Source organism: Chiroxiphia lanceolata, chromosome 12 (genome assembly GCF_009829145.1).
Source record: "Chiroxiphia lanceolata isolate bChiLan1 chromosome 12, bChiLan1.pri, whole genome shotgun sequence".
Classification (NCBI taxonomy): domain Eukaryota; kingdom Metazoa; phylum Chordata; class Aves; order Passeriformes; family Pipridae; genus Chiroxiphia; species Chiroxiphia lanceolata.
The window spans coordinates 11245646-11273219 of NC_045648.1; the positions used below are offsets into that span (position 1 = coordinate 11245646).

Here is a 27574-nt window from a genome sequence, read left to right on the forward strand (position 1 = left end):
GTTGGTTTCTTTTCTCAAGAAACAAGTGGTAGGATGATAGGAAATGGCCTCAAGTTGCACCGGGGGGGTTTAGATTGAATATTAGGAAAAATTTCTTCATGGAAAGGTTGTCAAGCACTGGAACACACTGCCCAGGCAAGTGTTGGAGTCACCATCCTTGAAGGGATTTAAAAGACGTGCAGATGTGGTACTTGGGGATATGGTTTAGCGATGTGCTTGTCCGTGCTGTGTTAATATGTGGACTCGATGACCCCAGTGATTGTGTCTGTGATTCTGTGACTCAGCGGAGGTCCCTGACGCGACGCGCCCGCCCCACGGCGGCCATGGCGGCCGGGGCTGGGTCTCCATGGCAACGCGTAAAGCCTCGGCGCGCGCGTCCCGGCCGCTCCCCTCCCCCGGCCGCGCGCGCCGCTCTCGCGAGACTGGCCGTGGCGGCGGCGAGGCCGAGGCGCTCGGGGCCCGTTTCAAACCGGCGGTCGCGGGGCCGCGGCCCGGCACGAGATGGCGGAGAGCGACAGGGTCGAGGCGGCCGCGCCGCGCAGGGCCGAGGAGGCGGCCGGGCAGCAGCCCCCGCAGCCGCAGCAGCAGCAGCCGCCGCCGCAGCAGCAGCCGCAGCAACAGCCGCCGCAGGATGAGGAGGCGGCGGCGGCCGCGGCGCCCGGGAGCGGCGCGGGCAGCGCTAATGGCGTCAAAATGTGTGTGAGGGCAGCGCGGGGCAGGGCCGGGCGGGCGGCGGGGGCAGCGCGGGCGAGGGGAGGCAGCCGGACCCCCCCGTGCTCCGGGCTCCTCCCCCGCGGAGCCGGGGCACCGCCGGGGCTGGGGGCCCTTCCCGGGCCGGGGAGCGCGGGGAGGCCGCGGGCTGGGCACGGGCACGGGGGGCGGCGGCGCTCGGGCAGCGGCCGCCGGGGCTGGGCCTTGTGAGGCCTCCCCGGCGGGCAGCGCTGCGGGACCCGTTTCCAGGGGTGTCCGCATCGTTTCTGGTGCCGGTCACGTTTCCACTTGTGGCCGGAGCGGTGTGTTCTGTGGAGCCGTTGAACTAGTCTTTGTTTACGTGAGGGTGGTTAAGGCAGCCCTGTAGTGCTTTACTTTCTAGAAACAAAAACCACACATGCGTGCACGAAGTTTGCTTGTAAATCGTAACGTTTTTATACATGGAGTATGCAGATCCTTGTCTAAAAGGAACATAGTATAAGGGAGCTAGAACTACCAGCTCTCTAGAACAGTACGATGAATAACTTTTTTTGTGAGCGGTTGCTCTTGATGTTAGGCTTTGAGGGTTGTCACTCTTTACATGAACTAGGTTTTGGCCTCAGGTCGTTGGAATTTCCATATCTCGTTTAATCTCATTCAAACCTTGGAGGGAAAATGGATTTGTAGTAGACTTACTGTTGCAGTACATCAAAGCTGTTGAGGTCTGTTAAGTTTTGACATGTTCCAAGCAGCCCAGCTCTGATACTGTTGTGTTTAAAAAATGCATGAGGGATCAACTTCAATAGCAAACTGGAGGAATAAAGGCATATTTCATGCCTTTACTTGACTCCCTGTGAAATTTAGTTTAGTTTACAAGTTATAAATTTCACATTACTATAAAACAAAAGTTGTGGTTTTGCTTTTTTCCCTCCTGAGTCTGGCCCTCAGCTTCCAAACTACACAGATTAGAATTGAATTTCCACAGGAAGATTGTCACCCTTTTGCTCCTTTTAGGTGTATAAATTTTATTGCTCTTTTGGGGTTGCTGCTGTTGAAGTAATGACTTAATTTCTCTGTATACCTCCTGTCAGCAGTCTTCGTTTCCCTCCAAAACCTCACAAGCAAATGAAAAATCCTGGTTGTTCCATGCAGTAGAAATCACAACTTGAAGTGTGAAAGTAATGCAGAGTTCTTGGTGACAGAGATACAAATCTTGTTCTTTCACATACAGTTTCTAGTCTTCCCCAAAACATGTAGGAGGGATGAAGGTGTGAGTGGGCAGGTGAAATGTACTACTTAAAAAAATGAATCAGTAACCTGGTTTGATTAGCACTCATTAAATTGGAAAGGAATCCTGGTCTCAACATGTGCACTTCCATAAGTTTATTGTACTGAAGTTCCCACACAACAAAGCTGTGCTTTGGAATCACATGTTGTGAACTTCTTGCATTTCTGTCTCGGCTGATCTTACTGTGGACACCTGTGAGCAGAGAAGTAGAGGTTTGGTTTTAAAAGATCAGCTTTTAGGGCTTTCATGTTGGTGTATCTTGTGCTTATTGTTTTTTAGGCTGCTAGTTTTGTTTGTGGAAACCTTGTCTTTTGTTTCCAAAACTTTATGGAAAGTTCAGAAGCTTTTTTTTTTTTTCCAAAGGTGTAATTGCTCTTGCTAATCGATGAGGACATGCTTTCTTTTTTTTTAAGAAATAATTGTAGGGGTTTTTTTCCAATACTGGAAATTTGCTCGTGATTACAAAGGCAAATATTAATTAAATCTATAAAATGTGTAGCTCATACAAAAGGTGAAGACTAGAAATCACTATTGTTTCTCCCTCTAGAAAATGTCAATTCATAGATTCTGAGGCTGTCTTTTCTGTGGTCTGTAGGTGACTAATGTGACATTACTTTGAATGTATTATTTGATTGAAATTATTTTTAATATTCAAGGAGGAGGGTAAGAACTATAAAAGGATCTCTGCCTCCAGCTTGTTCACTGGCCTGTGTTGATCCTGGCAGATGAGTTTTGCAAGAAGAATCGTTTCTTTAATTAATCCTCTATTTTCAGGAGACTGGCTGTGATCCCCAGACTAAGTGAAGTGTCATCTTGTTTCCCAGATTTTGGAGTTTATGCCAGACTTGTATCCTCTTTGCTCTCTACTGATTTGTACAGCCAGGTCTTGCAGAGCCTGTGGATTCCATATTTGGAGACCTGTCTGTTCCTATGCACTGCATTGAGCACCAAGGGGCTGTTTCATAATCCTTTAAGCAGGAAAGAGCTTAAAGGGCTAAAGAGAATCCATTGCTCTAATCCTAAAACTTAAGGAAGAACTCGGATTTTTGCTAGGAGCTTCATTGGACAGGAGTTTTGCATTTGCAAATGGAACTGGCTTGGAAGGAACTGCCCTGACTGGAAAACCTGACACTCTACTCTTTCCCTCTCCTCTCCCTCCGGCCCTCTCCAGTTCCTGCATTGTTCCCTCCATTTCACTTCATTACCCAGCCACACAAGAATTATGTTGTCACAGGGGCAGGATGGTGTGGAGGAGGGATGATGCAGAGGGAAACTGGAGGATGCTTGAACCAGATAACGTCATTGACTTGAAACGTTTTAAATTTTACAAATACTTGGCCCAGAGGAGTGTCCAGGCATTTCCCAGTTGCTAATCTTCTCTTAATCCACTTGTAAACACAAGGACTGTGAAGTTCATATCGTGTGAGTATTTCAGAATTGGGGAAAAAGTCGTGGGAGGAATATGGATGTGTTTGAATTTCTTCCTCCCTGGAATGTGGCCAAGCTTGAGTAGATAATACATGAAAGCCTGGCTACTTGCATGTGCTTTTGAGTGCAAGATTTCCACTTATTGTTTGGTTAACTTTGCAGAGAGCTGAAAATACTCATCTCAGTTAATCCCAAATCAGTGATCTTACCATATGTTGTGGTTGTAAAACTGAAATGCTTGTTTTGGCTAATTTTCCACCAGCAACCTTGCAAAGTGTCAAAATGAGATAAAAACTAAGCCTTCTGAAATGTGGGAAATAAAGTAAAGGCAGTGATGTAATATAAGGAGGGTTCACAATCAGTTACTTCTGTCAGTTCTGTAGGACATCACCTTCTAATTGTTCCAACTGGAGTGGATAATGCTAGGTTTTTAAATAAATGTTTGTGTAAAAGTGCTTTTTAAGCTTCTCTTAGTTAACTAAGTAGACAGTGATGTGGGTCTCTAAGTAGCATCTGTTTAGTGGGTCACATTTGTGTGGCTTTATTCAGTGGATTCTTTTAGTGCAGCAGTTCTGATTTAAAGTAACAATTCAGGCACCTTGAGCCTCTGGTAGCAGGTTAAATCAGCTCGGGATAGTAACAATGTCAAGAGTGCCACAGAGTTCTGATATTTAATCCAGTTCTGGTCAAAGTGTATTGTTTCATTGAACTTGAGATTTGGGCTGCTTTAAAAGAGAAGCAGCAAATTTTCTACTAAAAAAATTTAAAAGGAGAGCAGCTGCTATTGGTAAACTTTTGAAAGACCGAGGCCAGAAGTCTATTTTGTTGTTTCTAGTGGATAATACCTGGTAACTTAATTAATCTTTGGTGCAAATCATGTCTTAATACAGCTATTCCCCATGCATTTAGCAAGTTTTCAGATTCTAGTAGTGCTAAGCAGTGAGACTGAAAAAGTAATTGTTGTTCTTAGGTGAATTTTAATTTCTATCTGAAATCAATCTGGCACAAATTGTGAATAAAAATTCTTTATGTGGTAGATAAAATACAATTTGATTTACAAATTGAGTTGATTTTGATATATTATTATTACGTTGAATAAAGCATACTGAGCTGCTTTGTAACTTAGACCGTTTCAACTCTCACTTTTGGGGTGAATATTGTGTAACTTGGCTAAATGTGATGTGAAGATGGTGGCAGCACCAAAGCATCAACTGAGTCATTCTGTTTTGGTATTTGTAGTAGTCTATAGTACTGTCTTTGTGAATCTTGACAGACATGATGTGCTGGAACAGGTTATCCAGAGAAGTTGTGGATGCCCCATCCCTGGAAGTGTTCAAGGTTGGATGGGGCTCTGAGCAGCCTGAGCAGTGAGAGATGTCCCTGCCCATGGCAGAGGGTTGGAACGAGATGAGCTTTAAAGTGCCTTCCAACCCAAACCATTCACAGATTCTTTGATTCTGTGAAAGGGAATGTAACTGAAATAGCAAGATGTTCTTTCTTTACTTGATATTGTAATGTTATTTTGTTGTTCTAGATAAAACCATGTATTTTGGAATTACACTTGTAATGTGAATTTATTTTTCCTGACTTGAAAAGCAGCATTTGACATCCTGGAAGTTATAATAGCATAGGAGATCGGCAGATATATAGATATATATGGATATATAGAGATAGGTAGATATACACACACACACACACACATATATATACACATATGTGTATATATATAGGAGCTATGATGGTCTAATGATCCAACACAAGACTAATAGTGTTTTTGTTTGGATTTTTTGGTTTTTTTTTTTAAATGTAGGGAAAACGATGAGACAGCAAAAGAGGGGAAAGCACCTGTGAAAGAGAAGTACGTGGCAAAAGCGAAGGCAATCCCTTCTCTTGGAAACAAGAATAGATTCCATCCCTATTCCAAGGAGAAGAATGCAGGCTCTGGAGACAAGAAGGCTGTTAATCGTAATAGAGTTTTTATTAGCAACATCCCGTATGACATGAAATGGCAAGCTATTAAAGATCTTATGAGAGAGAAAGGTAACTTATTCCTTATAATACACTTCACATAGAAAGGGATAGGACTCAAATGCAGTGTATGTGTCCTTTGAGCCACACAGATTTGATTTGCCTTTTTTTGTTTTGGCCTTTACTTGGTACATCTATCTCCCTTCCCCCTCTTTCATCTGAGACAATTGCATTGCAGGGTAGGATGAGTAAATGAAGTGCTCACAACCTTCTGCCATTCTGGTGTGACAGTAGAGAGTATATGCATGACCTCATGACTTCCTAAAGAGATTGTGTTTCGTCTAGTTGTAGTTTCTGTAGTTTTTCTTTTTTTCTTCAAGGGTTATTGTATTTAAGCAACACATTTAGTGTGTTAACATGAATAATAAGGGATGTCTTTCAAAAGTTGTTTTGTATTTCTTTGGTGGAATCTGGCTGTGGCATTAACTTTGTCTGCATTGTCACTACTGCCATGACTGTTTGTCTGGAGATTTGTATTAAAAGCTTGTTACTATTGTTGAGTTCTGATAGAGAAATCTTACTGCCCCCAAAATTTTGCTTTAAGTTTGGGGTAAAATAATGATAATATACGGATTTTGTAAAAAGTTAGTTCTGTGTTTTCCTTGAAAAATTGATTCTTCAAAAGTAATGCAAAGCACACTTGGCTTTTAGGCTGTGAAAAATGCCAGTACCCCTTCTGTAACTGCTGGTTTATCTGTTGTAAGGTGACGTGACTATTTGATTGGTTTATTCACTGAAACTTCCTACTTTAGAAAGTGAGTCGCTTGCTGTGAAATATTTGATGTGTAAATTTGGTTATTATTGAAGGCAAACTTATGATTGAAGATATTCAGGTAGAAAGTCACCTTAAAACAGGTGTTGTGAGTAGGATGATAAATGTAACACTTTCCAGTGAACGTTGACGTTTCATTTGTTAGGTTAAGGGACTCTATATCTGAATTTGTTCACCAACTATATCATACTGGCCAAAATATGATCTGTAGTATGAATTAGGTTAAATATAGTTGTTTGTTTTTAGCTTTTGAGAATGTGGCTGCTGCATATTTCTGAAAATTAGCTAAATTACATAGCCATTGACAGGAGGTATGTTGGTCTGGTTTTGATTGTTGGTGAATAATAGGTGATTCTCTGTAGACTTGTGCACAGGGGCACAGTAAAGAAAGATACTGGTGTTTAAATGCATTGTCTCTTGGTATTTTCCCTTTGTATGTCTTATGTAGTTGGTGAGGTTACATACGTGGAGCTGTTTAAGGATGCTGAAGGAAAATCAAGGGTAAGTGCCGTGGGCAACAATCTGCTAGAGGTTTAAAAGTTCCTCAGCAGTTTTATTTTTGTATAATACCTGTACCAGTTATTGGAAAGTAAGTTTCATTTTTACACTGATTTTCATTAAGGTAGCCTTGAGGATTCTGTATTAGAAGTAGTCTGACACTTTCATGCAACTCACACTAGCTGGCTGTAAAGGGCAAAGTACTTCTGTAAATGTTAACAAATGGCATTTACTTAATTCCTTTTAGCCAACACCTTTGTTTTGGTACAAATTGTTTCATATAAAGGACGTTCAACAAACCACTAATTTTATTTAAATTTTGTTAGTGTAGTATTCTCGGGGCCAATGAGTATCAAATGTTAGCTAAGAATATACTGTGTGAAGTGCCTGATTTGACAGCTCTGCAGGGTTGGTACTTTAAACACTGGATTAATGTATTTGCTTTCCTAAAACTAAATGGATGGAGATGGTTGGTAGCCAGCAGAGTGCCTGCAATGAGGCACTAGGAGTGAAGATTGTTAAAGCTCCTCTGTCTTCTTAAAAATAGTCAAAAGTTGGGCCAATAGCAGCTCTGAACCTGCAGTGAGAACATGAGAAATGCAGGTTTGAGTCTTAGCTGAGGTTGTATCAATTGTTGTAAATTACTTCTTTAATACTTGTTAAAACTAAAACATGCTGTCAGCTTTGCTATACTTAAAGCAATCCTCTACTCTTTGCTTTATTAGAAGGATTCTGGTGCAGTCAATCAGGTTATTTTCTTACAAGGTAATTTCTCAGTTCTGCTGTAATACTGAAGAGGTATGCAGACTCCTTGTTCATTGTACTGGTATACTCGATATAGGTAGATTTGAATTCTTTAGTCAGTGGGCAGCTTTTAATGACATGATGAGTGTCTTGATTGGTTTTTGGTTATGTTTTGGGGTTATTTTCTTTCCACCCTTTCCCTCCCACCTCCTCTCCCCAATTGTCCTTACATGGATCTGTGTGGCATTTTTCCAATTCTGGTTTGACTCTAAGAGAGTAAGAAACAATGTATTCTCTTGCATTTGAAAGGTATGTATATTGAGAAAGCAGGAGAAATTCAGATTGGCTACCACTAAAGAACACGTATTATGGATTTTGAAGCTGAAAATAACTTGTATAGTTATTTAACAGTGAGCTGGGATCTTTAACTGGAATCTTCATTGCTCTGTTATATGTGCTGACTGACTTCTTGTTTGCTTGTTTTCTCTTTACATATGATGACAAATCTCATGGATGTAGGGTTGCGGGTAAGTTTCTTTTTCTAAGTGTGTAGAAACACACTGATATTCAAACATTCTATTTGTTTTGGCGTTTTGGACTTTATTCTAATACTCTAAATGTTTTGTTCTCTCTAAGTGTGGTTGAATTCAAAGATGAAGAATTTGTTAAGAAAGCATTAGACACTATGAACAAATATGATCTTAGTGGAAGACCCCTGAATATTAAAGAGGTATGGTTATTGCTGCTGTTTTGAATTTGAAATAGTGAAGGTACTGTAGCTACTGAGATGACAATACAGTGTTTTGACAGTCTTAAATGTGTAATTTCCAGTTTAAGTTTTTATGAAATTTTCTTAATTGGCTGAAGTGCCTGTTGGCTTGCAGAAGCTATCCCAAGTGAACTGGCAAAAATCCTAAAGTCAAAATAATCTAATGCTGTTTTTCTTTGAAACAACTTTAACTTCATATTCTTACCTTAGTGTCATCAGGTCTTTTTCAGCCTAAATAATTCTATGTTTACATTGCTTACCTGCCTCAAAATATGGCACAGAAGGAGCTAATTGTCAGACTACTACATATGTGCAACAAGGGGGCTGGAAGTAGAGAATTTGTGCTGCCTGGAAAGTGAAATAATACCAACATTTCTGTTGTAGTGTACTATATCACAGTATCTGATGCAGTTCTTCTTATCCTATTACAACTTTAATAGTGGTATTAATAAATAGTACAAATCCACCACCTAATTAAATTAGTTCAGTTCTTGGAGGAAGGTGCCAGACTGACAGTCCTTGAGCTTGAAATCTTTTCTACTTGTCCTTGGGGTAGGTGCAGCATGTGAACTGGCAGTGCACACTTCCTCAGCAAGTGCTTTGCCAATATGGCTCAACCCTCATCTAAAGGGACCCACCTCTAGAGGTGAGGGAATTAGGTCTCCATGCTAATTCAGTCTTTGATCCCTCTGACATGGACAAGGATATCAGCTGATAATTTTGATGGGTTTATGTAGAATTTCAGCAGTACTTTTTGTTTGTTGCCAGTCCTGTTGTTGGTCATTAAGTGGCTTTATTTTTGCCCATGTTTCAGGATCCCGAAGGTGAACATGCTCGTAGGGCATTACAGCGTGGGGGAGGACAGTTTCCAGGAGGACATGGACCTGATGCAGCACCTGGAATAATGAATTTACCACCTTCTATTCTCAATAATCCAAACATTCCTCCTGAAGTTATCAGTAACTTGCAGGCAGGCAGGCTCGGGTCCACTATTTTTGTTGCTAATGTAAGTTTAAAACTGCATTTTATAACTTTAATACTTGATCTTTGTAAGACATCTTATACCTGTGTAGTTTGGTTTTAATATAAAGAGGAAGTTGGAAATTAGTTCACAATTACTATATTCAACTGAAAATGTTGTATATATATTCATATTTTGGACATTGAAAAATACATTCAACTCTTGAGGCTGGCATGCACTTATAATTATTGCATAGTTATTTGTCGATTAAAAAATATTTTATACATCTTTTTGCTATTTACAACTGCATTTTTTTTTATTAAATATACACTTCAGTTTATCTTGCTAGTTACTTTAGACTATTAATGAAGTTCCAATAAATATAACAATGTAAGTTCCTTATTTGCACAAAAGACTACTGTATCTGCGGGAGGGCTTGTGGAAGTACAGCTGCTCTTCTCAAGATCAAATCCATTCCTCAATGTTAGTATGTTAATGAAAGTAAAATACATGTACATAGAATAAATTGTTGCTTTTAGACTTCGATGTAGTGTGTGTATATTACAAAATCATGGCTGTTTACATTCATCAAGCAGTTTGTGAAGCTGAAGAGTTAACAGCAATGCAGGAAATCTCTTCAAGTGTAATGGCAGAACAGAGATGTGCACTGAAATCACTACTGTATTTCTGTGTGTCAGCTTGACTTTAAAGTTGGCTGGAAGAAGCTGAAGGAGGTGTTCAGCATTGCTGGAACTGTGAAGCGTGCCGACATCAAAGAAGATAAAGATGGCAAGAGTCGAGGGATGGGAACAGTTACCTTTGAACAAGCAATTGAAGCTGTTCAAGCAATATGTATCCTTGGGTTTGGAAAACAATTGATCAACTGTGGATTAGTCTTTAATGGCTTCTGACAGCATAGTTTTGCAAATGGTGCTTATTTGCCTTGTAGCTTGTGTATAGGGAGTATACTGTGCAGATTACATTTGTAAAAGTAAAGTGACTAAGTTTACTGCTAAAGTCTGAAAGTTCCTGGTGGTGTTGAACTAAATTAAAATATCTGGGAGTATGACAGTTGTTAAACTGACTTCCATGTACCTAACACCTTGTATTGCATCTGCTGGCCTTTGAATGGGCATTCTAAGGATCAGATAAGGAAGGATAAGGGTCTAATTATGGTACAGAAATAAAAAAAGTTATTACATTAATTCTTCTTAAATAGTAAAATTACCTTCTGTAGTTAGACTCCTTGACTTGCATTTCTTCAGCAATGTTCAATGGACAATTCCTGTTTGATAGACCCATGCATGTAAAAATGGTGAGTTGCTTACATTTCTTGCTACCTTATAATGTCTCTGCCAAAACATTGAAAGGATCGTGGCATGACATCCTTGTTTTTTATCAGGATGACAAATCAGTTCCTCATGAAGATTTCCGTGTTGCGGACAGCAAAAGCTCACAGTTACCTCGTGAGTGCACACTGTTTTCTACTGCTTGCACTTAATATGTGATGATACATGTTTTGGCACAGTTTAGTGCCTTTTTTGGCATAGTTTAATAGTACTTTTGCTTACTGTGGTCTCTGTATGATACAGAAGAAAATCTCTCTTCCAATGATACTTATTTTGTTGTTTTCAAGGTGGTCTTGGTGGCATTGGTATGGGACTTGGACCAGGTGGACAACCCATCAGTGCAACACAGTTGAGCATGGGCGGTGGAATGGGGAGCATGGGTCCAGGAGGTAAATCCACATTCTTAATTTTTAAGTTGTGCAGTTTAAAATTGTCACTTCTGTGTTTGGAAGAATTACAGACTTTCGATAAAGGAAGCCTTGTATAGAGATTTTAACTATCTGTGAGTGTTTAAAAATCCATGAGGATCTTGCTTGTCTTCTAAATGTTGTTTGTCTTTTTGGTTTAAAGGTATGGGAATAGACGGTCCAGGATTTGGTGGAATGAGTAGAATGGGAGGCGGTACGTGCAGTGAAGTTTTTTGCTTTAAGTGTTTCTTTAATACTGTATAGAAAACACTCGTCCTTATTTTACAGGACTTGCTGGATTTCGTGGAATGGAAGGAATGCCCAATATGGGAGGATTTGGAGTCAACCGAATGGGAGGTAGTTGAACACCGTTCCTGTACACTTACTAGTTTGCTAATATTTATTTATTAAAAGCTCTCCCTTTAGGGATGGGTAATATAGATGAGTCCAGAGGAAACAGTTGCCTGAGTGGAGGCCTAGTAACTGGCATGAGAGTTAAATGTTTAATGGGTGCCTCTAACTTGTGCATTAGACCCACTTCTCTTTAAACAAGCAGCTGTGAAACAAGTATTGTAGGAGCATAAACTTCGATGTTAATAACAGAATATTCCTGTTTTTTTGCCTTGTTCTCTATAGAAATGTTCCGTGGTGGAATGGGAGCAAACATGGAAAGAGAATTTGGTCGTGGTGAGATGGCATTGAACCGTGGTTTTGGAGACTCTTTTGGAAGGATGGGTATGGTAACTGTTAAATGTTCTGTGGAAAATTGCATCCAGAGGAGTGCTGTGAGGATGGTGAAGGGTCTGGAGGGAAAACTGTAGGTGGAGCAGCTGAGGTCTGTTCAGCTGGAGAAGAGGAGGCTGAGGGGAGACCTTGTCACAGTTATAGTTTCCTCGTGAGGGGAAGAGGAGGGGCAGGCACTGATCTCTTCTCTGTGGTGACCAGTGACAGGACCCGAAGGAACAGCCTGAAGCTGTCTCAGGGGAGGTTTAGGTTGGATATTAGGGAAAAGTTTTTCACCCAGAATGTGGTCAGGCACCGGAACAGGCTCCCCAGAGCCTGTTTGCAAATGCATCGTGGAACATTGTTTTTACTGCAAATCAGGTAGCATTGGATAGGAATGGTGAATTTAGGTGCCCTCAGTTTTCTTCCTGCCTTCTGAGCTCATGCAGCTCAGAATGGTATTTCTTTGCCTCTTCTGAGGCAGCTTTGTTTTGTTTATAGATGATGCCTTGCTGACAGTGGGGTTCCCTCAAAGGAGTTACTCTTCTATCTTCAGAGGCCTGGAAGTGCTTAACAGTAGAGCCTTCTTGCACTTTGTTACTGTGCTGTTACCTGGATGAATCATACAATCGTTGGACTGGAACAGACCTCTAAGGTCCTCGAGTCCAACCTTTAACCCAGCACTGCTGAGTCCACCACTAAACCAGGTCTCCAGATGCCACACCTACATGTCTTTTAAATACCTCCAGGGATGCTGATTCCACCCCTTCCTGTTCCAGTGACTGACAAACCTTTCTGTGAAGAAATTTTTCCTAATATCCAATCTAAACCTCCCCTGGTGCAACTTGAGGCCATTTCCTCTTGTTCTGTTACTTGTTTCTTGGGTGTAGAGACTGACCCCCACATCTCTGCAACCTTACAGAGAGCAATAAGGTCTTCTCTGAGCCTCCTTTTCTCCAGGCTGAAGACTCCCAGCTCCTTCAGCTGCCCCTCAAGCACAAGACTTGTGCTGCAGACCCTTGACCAGCTTTGTTGCCCTTTTTTGGGCACACTTCTTCTTGTCATGACAGGCCCAAAACTAAACACAAAACAATTGTGTGGAAGTGATAAGAACATAACAAGCTAGTCCTTTGAGCTAGGCTTAATGCCTTGGAATTAATGTCTTAGAATGTATACTTTCAGTCTGGCTACTTGCAACATTGGATAAACATCCAATGTTTCCTGAGTGAAAATGCAAAGTGATTCCAGTTGTAAATGTTCGTGGAAGCAGTGGGCTCTGAGTCTTCTGGTAATACGTTGGTTTTGAAATGCACGAACATGGGCACTGTGAGAAACTGGTGGGGGAGTCTTTCATTCAGTAGACCCAGCAACCTGTCAGCAATCTACCATATAAAGAGTGTTCTGAGAATCAAGATTAGAGTTTCCCAACTTAAACTTAAATAAATTACAGCACTCACAAATACAATAGTTAATAGAGACCGTGTTTAATCAGGGAAGGCCCTACTGTACTCCTGTACAATATTTAGGTTAATGGTATTTTAAGAGGAAATACTGTGAAGGCATTTGGCTTTAGTAACCTTGAAACCAAGGAGGGTGTCTTTGATTGGGCTGTGGCATCAGTTAATGAAATTGAGGATGTTTGATTTGGAGCAGAATTGCTGAATTTTTGTACTGTGAAGTTCAAATAAGATGAAGCCTTGAGTTTTGAGGTTGTTCTTCCCAATGTGGGAAATGGCTCATTTCGTTTTACCATGTTTGTGCTGCTGGCAGACTGTCAGAGGGGAGAAAAGCTAGAAAGAAATCAGAGTAGCTTAAATCCCATAGTAGAAAGGGAGGAATTAAAGGCACGGGTTAAAGTGCTCTGTAGATATGTAGTGCCAGGTAACACTGAGATGGGTGCACTTCATCAGCGTGTGCTTTGTTGTTGTCACTGGTGGTTTCAGTGTATGTCACTTCATTATTTTTCTCTGTTTAGGTGGTGCAATGATTGGTGTTTTTGCAGGAGGAATGGGAGCACCTAGCATGGGCCCAGTAAGATCTGGAATGAGTAGGTTAACTTGTTTCAATAGAACATAAATGCATAGGCAATGTAATGATGTGGTGTACATGTAATTGTATCAGAGGATTTCCTTGTAGGGTAGTGTCTCGCTGTCTATGGAAGAAGTAGAGTTCTGTTGCATGTGACTGCAAGTCTAATAGTTTTCAAAGCTCTTTTGTTGAGGTAAAAGTTCAGAGGAAAACTTGGTAATACAGTCTTTCTCTTATCTTAGTTTTGAAATGGTTTTAACTTCTAGTTTGGAGGGAAAGGTGATTAAAGTAAACTTGTGTTCTAGAAAAAAGAGAGATGGGCACATTTATTTGTGTAAACTTCATGAAGCTGAACCTCAGTAATCAGTCATCATTGAAATAAAAAATCAGGCTTGAATTTCAGATTATTACTCAGTTTAACTTTGTGCAAAGCTCCAGTACTGAGATTGTATTGCAGCAAATGTCTGAGTTCCTCAGGCTAGAACAGATGAGAAACTAAAAATTTTGCTAGCGCCAATCTTGAAAGGCATAAGGCTTAAAAAGAATGTCCCTCCTGAATGATCTTGATAGTTTTGCTGTACATTAAATTTAATTATGAATCCAGAAATAATATTTGAATGCCATTGCTCTTAGTTCTTTTTATATAATATATATTAATATATTTCATTGCATGTATCATAGGGAAGTCCATGCTCTTTACAGTGCTTGGCAGTAACTTCTGTTCTCTGCAAAACAATGCCTTCTGTGGAAGATTTTGTCATTAAGTGTGGGTATTACTGCATTAAGTAAAGCTCAATGTAAATGCAGGAAGCCAAATAAACAATAGTGTATTTGGTCAAATTATCTGTATCTTAGCATGGCCACAGTTATTTACTTGATCTTTTTGGTACAGGGTGTAACATTTTTATTAATTAAAGAGGACAGCCTTTGAATCTGAATACTTGTGTTCAACATTTTGCTACATTAGGTGGTATGACTAACAGCTTGATGCAGTTTGGTCTTTTATTTTAGAACTGACACTTTGTGTCTTGTAATGGTTTGTCCTAAAATCTTAGCCATGCTACTGGATAAATCACTGTGCATGTATGAAAGCGATGGTTTTTATTACAGCAGTTCTAATAAAGTTATTTTTCTGCTAATGCAAGAATTTTATTTTATTTTTATACAAAATACTTTTTTGTTTATTACTGAAAAGAGATGTTTATTTTATCCTCCATTTCTTTCTCTGTGTAGGTGGTGGAATGGGTGGTATGAACAGTATGGCTGGAGGAATGGGAATGGATCGGATGAGCTCTGGATTCGATCGAATGGGACCAGCCATGGGTGGAGGCCTGGACAGAAACATCGATATCGATCGAGGGTTTGTGCCTGGCCCCATGGGAAGTGGCATAAGAGAGAGATTGGGCTCTAAAGGCAACCAGATATTTGTGAGAAATGTAAGCAATTGAATATGTAGAAACCACAAGCTTATTTTGTGTGTATATTTGATTCCATGCTCTTTTTCTCTTTGTAATATTTTGTTATCAATAATGTGTTCTCATTCTAGCTTCCTTTTGACTTGACCTGGCAGAAGCTAAAGGAGAAATTCAGTCAGTGTGGTATGTATATGAATCTTGCCCCTGCTCAGCTCCATCAGCTTCATGTTTTATGTGGTGTTTATTAGATAAGGACAGGAAGACAAAACTGTTGCCTTACTCTGAAGGACAGTTTGGTGAGCTTAATCTTTCTTACTTCACCCAGCTTTCTTGAGTTATATAAATAATTTTTAGGCATGGCTGTACAGGTCATGCATTACTTCAAGAAATGGTGCTGCATCAAATCAGAGATAGTAATTTTGCCAAAGTGGCAGATTGGGTTTTTTAGGCATATAGATGATCCTGATTAGCATCTTTGAAGGCTGTAATGTTCCCCTTTATCTTAAGAAATAAGGGGCCTTTTGATATAAGATAAAAGATTGCTACAAATATTCAGTAATTTTTTTAATGTAATTCAGAAAAGTTTGTCTTTTCACAGGAGTAAACAAAAAATAAAGCTTGGGTATAAAAATACATGATGTGTTTTGAAAACACACTTTCAGAACAGAAAGCTTTAACTGAATTACAGGATGACTTTTATTTTGGAGAGACAGAAAAGACAAATAATCTAAAACACTGCTGATGTCTAAGACAGTTATACAGCTGTTTGCAGATTTGATATTAATGGAACTCACAGTTCAACTATGAAAAATTATAAGGTGTTGATGTTATTTTTGTAGCTGGAGGATATAGTGCAACAAGTTCTTTCTTTTTTTAAGTCTTAAATGCCTGGCAACTTTCAGATTGTTCAGAATTTGGTTTTTTTAATCATCTCTTTTTCAGCTAACAGATGTAGTAATTACGTTCAGTTGCTTTTAAGAATTATAAGCAACAGATTGTATTCGTATAGTGTCATAAGGAAATACAAAGACTGTCTCCCTGTGTTCAGTTTCTTTCAGTGAAAGGCCAGTCTTATATGATACTTAAAAATAAAAAGTCATATATTTTAGGGAAAAGTTTTTTGTTCCTAGTGGCATTCTGGGGCTCAGGAGGGATGTGCTATAACACACCATAAGCAGAAACTCATTAGCTCCAGGGAACTGAACATTCTTAGAGGTACCAAGACATCTTCATAAAAATAATGCCTTGTGAGTTGGGTGTCCAACCTCAAGAAAACTTGGCGAGAATTGAATAGTGCATGTTACTTATCCACCACTCCTAACCCGGTAACTGCATCATTTTGAAGACATTAATTTTGCTCTGCAGCTTCTTAACAAAACTGTTTGATTGTTGCTATTGCTTGATATGTTTTTGTGATGAACACAGTGGACTGGACTAATCTGCAGTTCAGTTAATGCCTGTCAATACTCACCCTTCTGTCAGTGTCTGTAAATGAAACACAGACCTTTCTCTGAGTCTTACAGGGCTCTTTGTTTCAAACTTGAGGTCAAATACAGGCATAGTTATACTTCATCTTAATGCTGGTGTGAAGATTTGAAATAGTGGATCATAATTTGGATTCTTCACTGCTGTTTTGTCCCATGTCCCCCTGCCTGAATGAGTGAATGCACCATCAGTCTGGAAGTGCCAATTTCGTATGTTCCCCTAGATTATACTTAGAAATGTTTATCACTTCTGAGTTCTCTTAAGTTGTTAGTGCACTAAGGATTTGAAATAACTGCTGTTTAACTTATTTATTCAGGTCATGTAATGTTTGCAGAAATAAAAATGGAGAATGGAAAATCAAAGGGCTGTGGAACAGTCCGATTTGACTCACCAGAATCTGCTGAAAAGGCCTGTAGGATAATGAACGGCATAAAAATCAGTGGCAGAGAAATTGATGTCCGCTTGGATCGCAATGCATAATTTAAAACTGTGTGTTCAGGAACATTCCTCTGTCTTGTTTAGCTTCTCTATCTTAGCAAGTCATTTTTAGTAACATTGTATGCTTACAAAAGATGTAAAAAGGAACTTTTAAATCCCACCAGCCTTTAACAGTATAGTGTTTAATATACTGTGATACTTGTTAACTGAATCTTACTATGTTTGGTTTTTAAAGACAATTTGCCTGATTTTTGTTGTTTTTTTAGAGGCACTGAGCACCTGCAGGTCCCTGTTGACCGTGGAAGGTTTGGATGCTCAGTGCCTTTGGAAAATTAGGCCAAGTGTCTCTAGTCATTCAGTTTAAATGAATGGTTATACTGTTTTTAATAAAATAAGCCATTTTCTCTGTTTATCTCAAGACTGCATAGTGGGATTTATTTAGTGTTTTCTGGTTTTTATTTTTGCCCTCCAGTGTGTATCAACATTGTAATGTAAAAAGTAGATGTCTTTTTATTTTTCAGAATTTTGGTTTTATATGTGTGTTGTAGTCATACTGTAATTCCTGACTCTAAAAGAAAGGGCTCCAGTTAAGCTGTGATGTTTTTGTTCTTAATATTACTTTGATGACATGACTTAGTTCTGTATATAAGACTTAGAGCCCAGTGGGAGTTTGGAGTTGGTTTTTTTATTTTATTTTATTTTGACTAAATGAAGAAACTGATCTTTTCCTCCTGCTTTAATTTTTTTCATCAGTATAATCACTGATTAAAACTAGTTACCACAGACCCTTGTAGGATTGTTTCCTATGATGCCAAGTTCGTATAAAATTGCTAGTACAGTAAATACTAAGTACAGTACAAGACAAATGGTTCCCAATTTTTTATCTATTTTCCAGCCATTCAGGTGAACTGCCAGAAAAATAAAAACAACAGAACAGATAAGGGAAATGGCTGTGTATGTCAGACCACTGCTGTTCACTTCTATGGGTCCTGATGTATTTATGAAGGCAGTTTTTATAAACCAGGGTATTCCCAAACAGAGCATATCAAATACGTTGGATCCTACAATGTTAGACATAGCCATATCTCCATTTCCTGTAAAAGAAGAAAGGCAAATAAGTTTGCTTAATTGTATTGGACGAAATTGCCAAACTGTTTTGGAGGAACAGACTGTCAGCCCTCAGTTTCTCACAGAGCACTCTTTCCAGATTTGTAGTCATGATTCTACAGAACATGGTTTTGGGTACCACAAACATAAAAATATCTCCCTAAATCACCAGCATCTGCACAGTTGCACTTAAAATAAGCTAGACAGGCTAAGGTCCAGTTAAGTTTAAAATACCAAGACCTACAGTTGTGTTCTGCAGTAAAACTGTAATACTTGATCAACAACAAATAAATCAATCTAGAATACTTCTCTGAGATACTCTGAGAAGTTTTGAAATGTCTGAGCCACGGCTTTTTCAGGTAAGCTATTTATTTATTTTTAGTAAACTTAAGCTCTAGAATCTGGAGCACAGATTTTGAAGTTACTTCTTGAATTCCTGGAAATGTTGACTAGAATTCTTTTTTTTTCTTCATACCTCGTAAAAACACATCCATTGGCATGAGACGGAATACTAAAATCTTTACCTTTTCTAGCGACCAGCACACTTGCAACTGTATCTGGTACACTTGTTCCTGCTGCTAGTAATGTGAGACCCATTACTGACTCTGGAATTCCCAGTGTTTCACCTGCAGTTGAGAAATGACAGTAGAAAATGCAAGTATGTTTTTAGTTAGGTTTCATCCAAAGAAAGTGCTCTGCACTATGTTTGCTAAAGAGAGAATTAGTAATTATACAGTAATTTCAAATGGAATGTGTCAGCTAACTTGACTACATATGAAGTGACTAAATCACAAAGCAGTTAAAAACAAGAGTAACAACAAAGAAATACCATCCTGTCCTTGTTCTTCGATCAAATAAAAAAGGAACTGTAGTATAGTAACCATCTTAAGTTTCTCAAAGACCTGTGTGGAATGTCTCCAGTGGTCAAGAAAATAGCAGTTATGAATTTTTTCTTGCAGATAAAGTAGATGTTTAAATATCTAACAACTACTTTTTTTTTTGTTTTGCTTTCAACTTTAGAAAATTATAGTCTCTCTTACAGTTTTGGGCGTCTCCTCATTAGCGTTCGAAAGACTTATGAAGCAATAACTCTTATAATCACCCTCTCTAAAGGGGAAGGGGAAAAGCACATGAATTTTCTTGGGTAGGAGGGTCATTAAGATATTAGGAGAAAACTGTCTCAACTACATGTTTACCATTTCACTCCAATTAGAAAGTGCTTAGATTTGGAAGAATCAAAATGCAGAATATTTATATGACTTGTAAGTACAAGTAACCCTTTGGAAGTGTGAGTTCCGTTACGTAAATACTTGTTCAAATGAAGAAAAGTTTTAAACTGTTACTAAAAGGGCAGCTTATTTTTCCCCCACTGTGTATTTTTCTTAGCCCCACATGTCCTGTGACTCTATTAATTTTTCACTTAAAATACAGGGATTCATCAAAACCATTTTAGCAGTTGTACCATTCAGAAGGGTCAATATGCTGAAGTGTTTGACATCTCTGTTCAAGCTATTAAGTAATTAGTTTTTCTTAAGCTTTTTTGTTCACTAAAAACTATCTTGATATTTTTTATTGTTGAAATCTGAATTCTTATTTGCAGTATTTCAACTCTAATAAGACCTATTTTAATAAAATAAGAGGCAGTGCTCTAAGCTAGGTCAGCAGTGCTTGTTTATTACTTACCAGCTTAGTCTAGAGCAGCCCAGTAAATTTATGTTTGAAACTGTTTGTTGGTTCAGAGGGACTAACATGATCCTGTTGCAGAATTTGTACTCTCTTTATCCTTCCATTGCTCCTGACAGATTTGTAGGATGAGCGACCAACAAAATCAACTTTTATAAACTGTCCAGGCTGGAAAATAATGGGTCAAACCAAGGTGAAGTATGAATGAACCAGCCTTCTGTACCCAACAGTAGTTTCTAGCCCTCTGAAGATTATAAGACAGAATATAAACTCAGGAGAATCTAATTTTTCTTTTTATTAGATAGATTTATCTTCTATTTAATGTGTAGGGTTGTTGGTTTTTTTCTGGCAACTGACCATAAAGATAGAATAGTATTATTTTTCTAGCCTTTAGTTAATTTTGTGTATCAGTGGCAGTCTTGCTATACGTAGTCAGATTTTCTTTGCTAGCAACAGAAAGGTGTACTGAGGTAGATTTGTTCTTGACCATATAAGTTTAGTCCCCAGCTGTGACACCTTTGTGACAGTTCTGATAGGCTGATTATGCAACGATAGAATCTTTGAGTCAACCTTCATGAAAGAATCTGGACTTGAATATAATGTGTGTGTAACTTTTAGTGTTGTAACATGTAAGTAGAACATATTTTACCTAGAAATAGTGGGCCAAAGACCCCAGTACTGCCTGTGATGACTGTTGAAGGTGAACTGGTACACACTACTGAATCTCCACTGTACCTGCTTTCATATGAATTAATGCTTTGTCTTGTAGAACAGCAATAACTTTGACTTGAATCCTGTTTCAAAGGCTTCTAGCATCCAGACAGTGAACTTGCTCTTTAGATACAACTGGAAAATTATTTGACCAAGGGGTGAACATGGTGATTGTTGTATCCAGCCATTTACTAGTTATTTCTCAAAGGTTTACCAAACGTGTAGGTCTGTTTCTGCACTGAACAAGGAGTTATTCATATCTGAGCTAGCAGAATGCTTGAGTAGGATTAGTGAACTATAAGGTGGAAATGGCAAGCTTTGTAAAATTTCTTTCTGGTTTAGAGTTTTGTTTTCTGCTTGTTCTTAAAAACTTGATTTCTTTAAAGCTGACTGGAGAAATAGTGAAATGAGGAGACCTTTAATACCTTAAGGTACTTTAATACCTTAAGGTACCTTAAAACATTTAGTAGAATGTTTCACACACAAGTTCATACCCCTTCCCTCACTTAAACACAATCCTTTCACTGCTTCAGTTTATGATGATGGAGATTTGTAAGAGATCTACATACACACACCAAGAACAGTTAATAAACACATGATGCTACAGTTGAAATAATATAGTACAAAAATTTGGGACGTTTTTTGGCGGTTAATTTAATGCCAAATCTCTTACTATAGCACTCATGAAAAATACAGGTGCAGAAATAACAGATCTTTTCCAAAAACCTTAACCTCCAATTCCAGTCTTTGTGGATTTTGTGTTTGTCAGCCTTCAGCATGACAAGTTTATTGCTCTGTATCTAATTGTTTCCCTTAATGAGCAGTTTAATGAAACTCTTTTTAAATATAGGCTGATTTTTTGTAGCTACAGAAACAAATCCTCCTTCCTGTGATGGTAAGTAGTGTGAAGCAGCTAAACTCGAAAGTGTTCCATCATTAGATGGAAGAGGGTGGCCAACTAAGCAGTCAAACATAAGTTTCTGTTGGGTTTTCCTTGTTGTGTTTTTTTACAGCGAAGTCTGAGTTGCTAAACTGACTGTTGTTTGTGGAAAGGGAAACTTCACAGGGAGAAAACTGTTTTTTCAGTGAGTCTTGGTTGGTTGATGCTGTATAGCAGGAGCACTTTGGGTACCTACCTGCTATTGTTATCATCCATACGAGAACATAAGTTATTGCAGAAATCCATGCTGCTGAAATTAAAAATGTCACCATGAACCAGTTCCTCCAAAACTGTCTTCTGCAATCTGGTATAGTCAAATAGAGTAGTGTGATAATGGGAAGCGATAACACCCACAAAATTCTCTTCATATCTGCTTCAGGCATGGTGAAGACATTTGGATGGTCTGGTGAAGAAAAAGTAACTATTTTAAATTGTAGCATTAAGTTTGAATCCATAGCATACAGTATATTAGTGTCCTCTACTTGTGAGAATACTGAAAAAAAGGTGAAAAATACCTCCTCAACTTCCAGCTGTAGTATTGCCCAGTACCTGCATCACTCTGGACAAAATAAATTACTCATGGGGAGATTCTGCTTGTACACAAGAAAAGCATTTTTCACAGTGAGAATAATCAGCTACTAAAATGATCTCCTCAGGGAAGTGGTGGATTCCTAGTGCTAAACACTTCTGAGATTCAGCTGAACAGGTGCTGGGCCATATTCTCTAGACCGTGCTTTTGCCAGGAAAGGTTGGACCAGGTAATCCCTGGGGTCCCCTTCCAACCTGGTACTCTATGATTAAAATGTTCTTTATTACCACATCACCAAGGTGAATGAAAAATGAACTTCTCTATAAAAGTTTACCCATAACATTTACCAAAAAAAGCTACTGTTTTTTTTGCCTAAGAAGAAACATGGCCTGTGGCCACATCACAGCTATTCCTTCTGATATGATGCATCTTTTGGGCTATGAATCTGTCATTGTCATAAGAAAATAGCATATATTATTACAGTACCAGTGTGGCTTTCAGGTGGTAGTGCATTTTACAAGCAGTGTTGCTGGGAAGTTTCAAATATACACAGCAAAGACGGATAGAAGTTCTAATATGATGAAAACGAGCAACTATGCTTACATTCCTCTAGCAATTAACTTCATATAAATACCACCAGTCTGATTTTGCTTAATTTTATATTCCAGGTTAGAATATTATTTACTTAAATACTATGCTGGAGTTCTTTTGTGAACAAAATCTTAAAACTATCTCAGAATCTGCTCTTGATTAGAACTGATGCAGACAGGCATGCAGAGTGCTAGAGACAGCTGTAATAGTACTTGTACCTCCAGAGATTTCATCAAGCCCATGTAAGCTTGTTGAAAGGTGAGAGTAGTCCAGCTCATCCTGAAAAATTCCGCTGTCTGTCCTTGACTGCTGACGGATTAGAGGTCCACTCTCTTCCCTCCATCCAACCAGTGGCTGCTGCTCTGCATTCTCTTCCATAGCTTTTGTAAAACATGTACAGCAGGGACTGAACTTTTTCATGAGGTATTGGTTGATTTTAATGTCAAAACACAGTATCAGAATATAACACCCATATATCAATAATAAGGATGCACTTTCATACCTAGAATGAAAAACAGGTTTTATGTAACATGTAGTATAAAAGAACCCAGTGGCTGGTATAAGTAGAGAGAGAAAATTTGCATGAGTAGCAAAAGGAAAACATACAAAAGCATCTATTTGCAGTTGTATGGCTGATGTCATGGAAGTTTGTGAGTGTCCCCCTGTCTTTCAGCAGTTTGATTAATTCCCCTCCCCTGCAGAATCTTGTTTGTGTATTGTATAGCTGCATGTTTCCCAGGGAATCTTACTGACTGAACATCTTCCTGATGTTTGCAAAACTGAGTCTTCATGTGATGGTTAAATTAGAAACTTCAAGAGACTTAGTGCTGGACCTGACTGTCTTTTTGAGGTAACAAGAGTTTTGGTGTTGATGGAAGAGTTACAACATCAGAAACTCATGATCTTCTTCTGGCAGACAAATGTTTTTGTGAACAATTCTGCTATGAAAGGAAAGGCTCAAAAGGAGTAAATGATGAACACTAATTGCTATGCTAGAACAGTTGTGACAGAAATTGTGAAGTCTGTACAGACAAACCTATGCAGATCAAACTATAAATATGCAGAGTTTGAATGTTTAGGTAATAATCTTTACAAACATTGTGACTTTCTGTTTTTCAAAGCCAACAGGATGTTTATTTCTGTTAGTGAACGGCAGTTCAGGCTACTTGAAGTTTGGGGGTTTTTGTTTGTTTTTCAAAACACTGTCTCGCTAATCTCCAGTCAACATGAATTCAACACAGCTTGTGCTCTTACCAGTAAATTCTGTTGTCAGAGATCATCGCAAGGACTGCTGCTGCACTGATTGTATATACCAGACAGTCTCTAAACAGCGGCCAACAGGAGAGCCTGGAAACCTGCAGATCAGAGTCATTTACTTTTCTTAAACCTCTCTGTAATACTTTCACTAAGTGCTGTAAATGCTGCATCAATATGTTGTTTCTATATTATGTAAAAATTTAAGATTCTTAGGAATGACTTAAGTATGATATTTAACAAGTTAGTGTTTTTAAAAACTTTCATAGCAAGTTATCTTAAAACTGATTACATGCTGGTTTTGCTACTAAATAATAAACTTGGCAGTTGTCATAGTAAGTCTCCCTTGGCTTTTCTTGGAAAATGAGAATAGGTAACTATTAGGCTCTTAGGAGCAGAACTATCAAAGTTGATACATACCACAGTGGAAAAGAGTCCACAAGCTGCAGAAATACCAAGAAGATTATAGATTGCTGATCCAAGGATGGTGCTGACGCCAATATCTCCCTTGGTCACGAAAGCTCCTATAAGGAAAATGACTTTCTGGTATGTTTCAGTTCAACACACAAGGAAAAGAATTCTAGGTTCTAAGGAGTCAAAACATACCTAGAAAAGCAGTGACAAGCTCTGGAGCAGAGCTTCCAGCAGCCATAAAGGTTGCTCCAGCAACATCCTGAGAGAGGCCAAGGCCTGGGTATAGAGCAAATTGATACTTCAGTAGTCTGTACTCTTTACTTGCATTAGTAGATAATGTTAGATGTTACTACAGTTTAATAGAATGAACTTTCATTACTTTCGTACAGTCAATGCATTTATTTGAGATTCATGAAGTAATATCTTGAAAACTAGCCTCATTTATTGGGCTTGTTTATTTCTAACTTTGTTACAGAAATTAGTTTAAATACAAGAAAAGAGGTACTGATAATGAATTTGGGGATCATGTGCATATCTCTTGTAAAATAGGCATTTGTAAGCAGGCTTCAACTGTGTTTCATATGGTTAATAATTGTGGGGAAATTCCGTGAACTGGTGTGATATTGTTACATGATCCATATCAAGTCTATCTGTCTTCCAGGGAAATCTATACTACTGTGTCTTCACATACCAGAAACAGTAGTTACATGCAAATTTGTGCTGCAGTCTTGAAATCAAATTTTCACTTCGTATGGACAGTATAAAAGCCTGTGTCTTGCTTGAAAGAAATGAGATTTTTGTCTGGTAAGTTGACTGTTTCTGAAATGTAACTCACTCTGGGGATCAAGTCTTCCACACAAAGAAGAGGGATGTTTGGCCAACCATGGAGGAAGTCTGACAAATGCTTAATTATCATCAATTAAAAAAAAAATCAGCTCTACGGCAGTGTTTAAAGTTAGATTTTCTGTAAGTGTTCTGGTTTGGAGAATGTTATCCAGTGTTCAGGGATGAGTTTCCCTAAGGAATTTTTTTAAATCTTGGCAATGAAAAGCTGAACTCCCAGCCAAGACCATCTGTTTAATTCAGTGGTCTGCTTAAGCCAGGGGAATTGGTACAGGTTGATTAGATGTCAGAGAACCATTGTAACCACAGTATTCCTTTGCTTCCTGTGTCATATGTCTAATATGTAAACAGTGGCTCATCCTGATACTTGTTCACTCGTAGAAAGAAACTCTAGATAGGTGCTACATTCCTATGTTCTAATACAGGGAGAGGTTTGGTTTCTTGGTTTGGTTCCACACACCAGCCTTCCCCCCCCCCTTTTTTTTTCTTTTACTAGTAACCTGGACACGCCACTGTGCACCCCAAAGTTACACTGTCAGTTTAGTTAATACTGAGGAAGTGTTAAGATTTTCCTCCAGTCAGAAAGAAAGCAAATACTAAATGAATACCTGTGCAGTTCCATTGGAGTAGGTTTTTTCAAGCTAATGTTGATCCTGTGTATCAAATTAAATACTGTATTGATATGTCTATGCACAAAGACTGAAGCTTGTTTAGTTTTGTTTCAGAGCACTCAAACTTTGAAGTTTTTTAAAAGAGAATGTTGGAAGAGAATGTTTAAAGAGAACTGAGCACCAAGCCGCTCAGTTTTACAGGGGAAAGCTCAGGATGTCACTTACATTCACTGATGATCTCAAGGGAGGGTAGGAAGTAATCATCGCACACAATGGACACGGCCAAAAACATGTACAGGATAATTATGAAGTAGATAACGATTCCTCCATCCTTCCTCTCCTGCGGCGTGAAAAATCCTTCAGGAAACTCCGATGAAGACGAGAGGACACAGCGTGTCCCGTTTTCTGAAAATTTGAGCACAGAAGTGTTACACATCCCGACACCTTTCAATTCCGCGGGCTGCGGGGGCGCCTCTGCGGGTTCGAGCTCCGGTGGGTTTCGCTGTTTGAGAAGGGCAGCGATGTCACCAGGCCCCCCGAGAGCCCCGCGGTGCCCCCGTACCCGCGCTCCCGCCGGGCCGCTGTGCCCGCGCTCCCCAGGCCGCGAGCGCCGACAGCAGCACCAGCGCCGCGCGCCGCCGCGCGCCCGCCCGCATCGCCCGGACCCGCGCGAGCCGCTCTGAGCGCGAGCGGCGGCGGCCGCGATGGGCGCGAGCGTCACGCGGGGCCGCGCCCCCCGCCCCCGCCCTGCCCTCACGGTCCCGCCCCCGCCCCAGGGGTCCCGCCGCCCCTCTCAGGGTCCCACCGCCCCTCTCAGGGTCCAGCCGCCCCTCTCAAGAGGCGTTCCTCTCTGAGGTCCCACCACCCCTCTCAGGGTCCCGCCGCCCCTCGCACGGTCCCGCTGCCTCTCGCAGGGGTCGCGCCCCTGTCAGGTCTCTTGCCCCACTCAGGGGTCCCGCCACCCCTCCCAGGGGTCCCATCACTCCCTCCCAGGGGTCCCACCACTCCCTCCCGGCCGCAGGAGGGGTCCGGGGCTCTGCGGCAGCGCCTCCCGAGCCTGGGTCGTGTCTGACGGGCCCGCAGGGAGCCGCGCTCCGGCTCTCGCCCTGTCCTGCATTGCGTTTGGGGGACAACGGAGGTTTTGGCCGTGGCGAGTGAGGTCTTGGTGCCAGGTGCTGACCGTGACACCCAGGTGCCGAGGGCTGTCTGGGGAGGTCAAAGGTACTCCGTACCTTTTTTCTGCTGTGGCAATTTTGCTTATTCCCATTGATTACCAGGATCCCTGTGCCGGACTGTGGGAGCACAGGGCTGCCCCTTAGGTGGGGCAGATGGCTGTGCAATTTGCGTGAGTGTTTGCAAGAGCAGAGCTGAGACCTACACACAATCCCTCTCTTCAGACCCAGTTCACTGAACTCCTTTGTCTGGCAAACCTTTCCACAATGAAGTCATGTGTATAACTGAGGATTAAAGAGTAAAATACAGTCTTTTAAGCTTTGTAAAGTCTCCCCCCTGCCCTTCCCCAGTTACTACTTTCTCAGGAAGTGAGTTGTGGTTCCATAGAATCACTTATACACATGTGTGTAAACATTTCCAACCTTATGATGCCAAATGGCTTTTTGGGGTGCCTGTTTTATTTCTGATTCTTTGTGAGGTGCAGGGCTGATGCCTTCATTTATGAGTAAGAAGTGCAAACTGGAGCATATTGTTTTGCTCCATTGCATCTAATCCCTCTAAACTCTCCTCATTCCCTGGGTCTGTGGTGTTTGGCTAATATGTGATCAACCCTTCTCTAGGATACAAGAGATGAGATAAGGTGAAAAAGTGGAAATGTTCCTTTTGGTTTGAATCAGACATAATTGTACAGCCAC

General features: G+C 40.0%; 2 protein-coding genes and 1 long non-coding RNA gene across 12 annotated transcripts; 2 read left to right on the forward strand and 1 right to left on the reverse strand.

The window, feature by feature from the left end:
* The first annotated feature begins 439 nt into the window (after positions 1 to 439).
* Positions 440 to 24171, forward strand: MYEF2 (myelin expression factor 2). Of its 8 annotated transcripts, none has more exons than XM_032700219.1 (17): positions 440 to 695; positions 5217 to 5446; positions 6655 to 6707; positions 7968 to 7975; positions 8085 to 8178; positions 9032 to 9223; positions 9877 to 10030; positions 10444 to 10493; positions 10581 to 10644; positions 10815 to 10916; positions 11098 to 11148; positions 11223 to 11294; positions 11571 to 11669; positions 13633 to 13704; positions 14919 to 15121; positions 15232 to 15283; positions 16902 to 24171. In XM_032700219.1, exons 1-17 carry the CDS (start codon positions 502 to 504, stop codon positions 17063 to 17065), a joined length of 1854 nt encoding a protein of 617 aa, XP_032556110.1. In that variant the 5' UTR covers positions 440 to 501; the 3' UTR covers positions 17066 to 24171. The 8 variants fall into 8 exon arrangements, with proteins under 8 accessions (XP_032556110.1, XP_032556111.1, XP_032556112.1 ...); XM_032700220.1 differs by having other exon boundaries at positions 11223 to 11291; XM_032700221.1 differs by having other exon boundaries at positions 11250 to 11294.
* On the reverse strand, positions 17723 to 26792 carry SLC24A5 (solute carrier family 24 member 5). 3 transcript variants are annotated; one of them, XM_032700229.1, is made up of 9 exons: positions 26709 to 26792; positions 25932 to 26111; positions 24445 to 24528; positions 24259 to 24362; positions 23839 to 23939; positions 22803 to 23086; positions 21661 to 21867; positions 18655 to 18756; positions 17723 to 18117 (listed from the first exon to the last, which is right to left on the reverse strand). In XM_032700229.1, the coding sequence occupies exons 2-9, from the start codon at positions 25996 to 25998 to the stop codon at positions 17795 to 17797; spliced, it is 1272 nt and encodes a 423-aa protein (XP_032556120.1). In that variant the 5' UTR covers positions 25999 to 26111; positions 26709 to 26792; the 3' UTR covers positions 17723 to 17794. The 3 variants fall into 3 exon arrangements, with proteins under 3 accessions (XP_032556120.1, XP_032556121.1, XP_032556119.1); XM_032700230.1 differs by lacking the exon at positions 26709 to 26792 and adding an exon at positions 26269 to 26318; XM_032700228.1 differs by lacking the exon at positions 26709 to 26792 and having other exon boundaries at positions 25932 to 26256.
* Positions 26496 to 27206, forward strand: LOC116792843. Its single transcript, XR_004359279.1, has 2 exons — positions 26496 to 26898; positions 26984 to 27206. It is a non-coding gene; the product is annotated as an uncharacterized LOC116792843 (long non-coding RNA).
* Positions 27207 to 27574: the final 368 nt, after the last annotated feature.

Coding starts and splice junctions, on each gene's coding strand:
- MYEF2 (XM_032700219.1), top strand. CDS start 502: ATGGCGGAGAGCGACAGGGTCGAGGCGGCCGCGCCGCGCAGGGCCGAG. Junction 9,224..9,876: donor CCACTATTTTTGTTGCTAAT/GTAAGTTTAAAA, acceptor TCTGTGTGTCAG/CTTGACTTTAAAGTTGGCTG. Junction 10,645..10,814: donor CAAAAGCTCACAGTTACCTC/GTGAGTGCACAC, acceptor GTTGTTTTCAAG/GTGGTCTTGGTGGCATTGGT.
- SLC24A5 (XM_032700228.1), bottom strand. CDS start 26,142: ATGTGTAACACTTCTGTGCTCAAATTTTCAGAAAACGGGACACGCTGT. Junction 24,363..24,444: donor GCTTGTCACTGCTTTTCTAG/GTATGTTTTGAC, acceptor TTTTCCTTATAG/GAGCTTTCGTGACCAAGGGA. Junction 23,940..24,258: donor GTGGACTCTTTTCCACTGTG/GTATGTATCAAC, acceptor TCTGATCTGCAG/GTTTCCAGGCTCTCCTGTTG.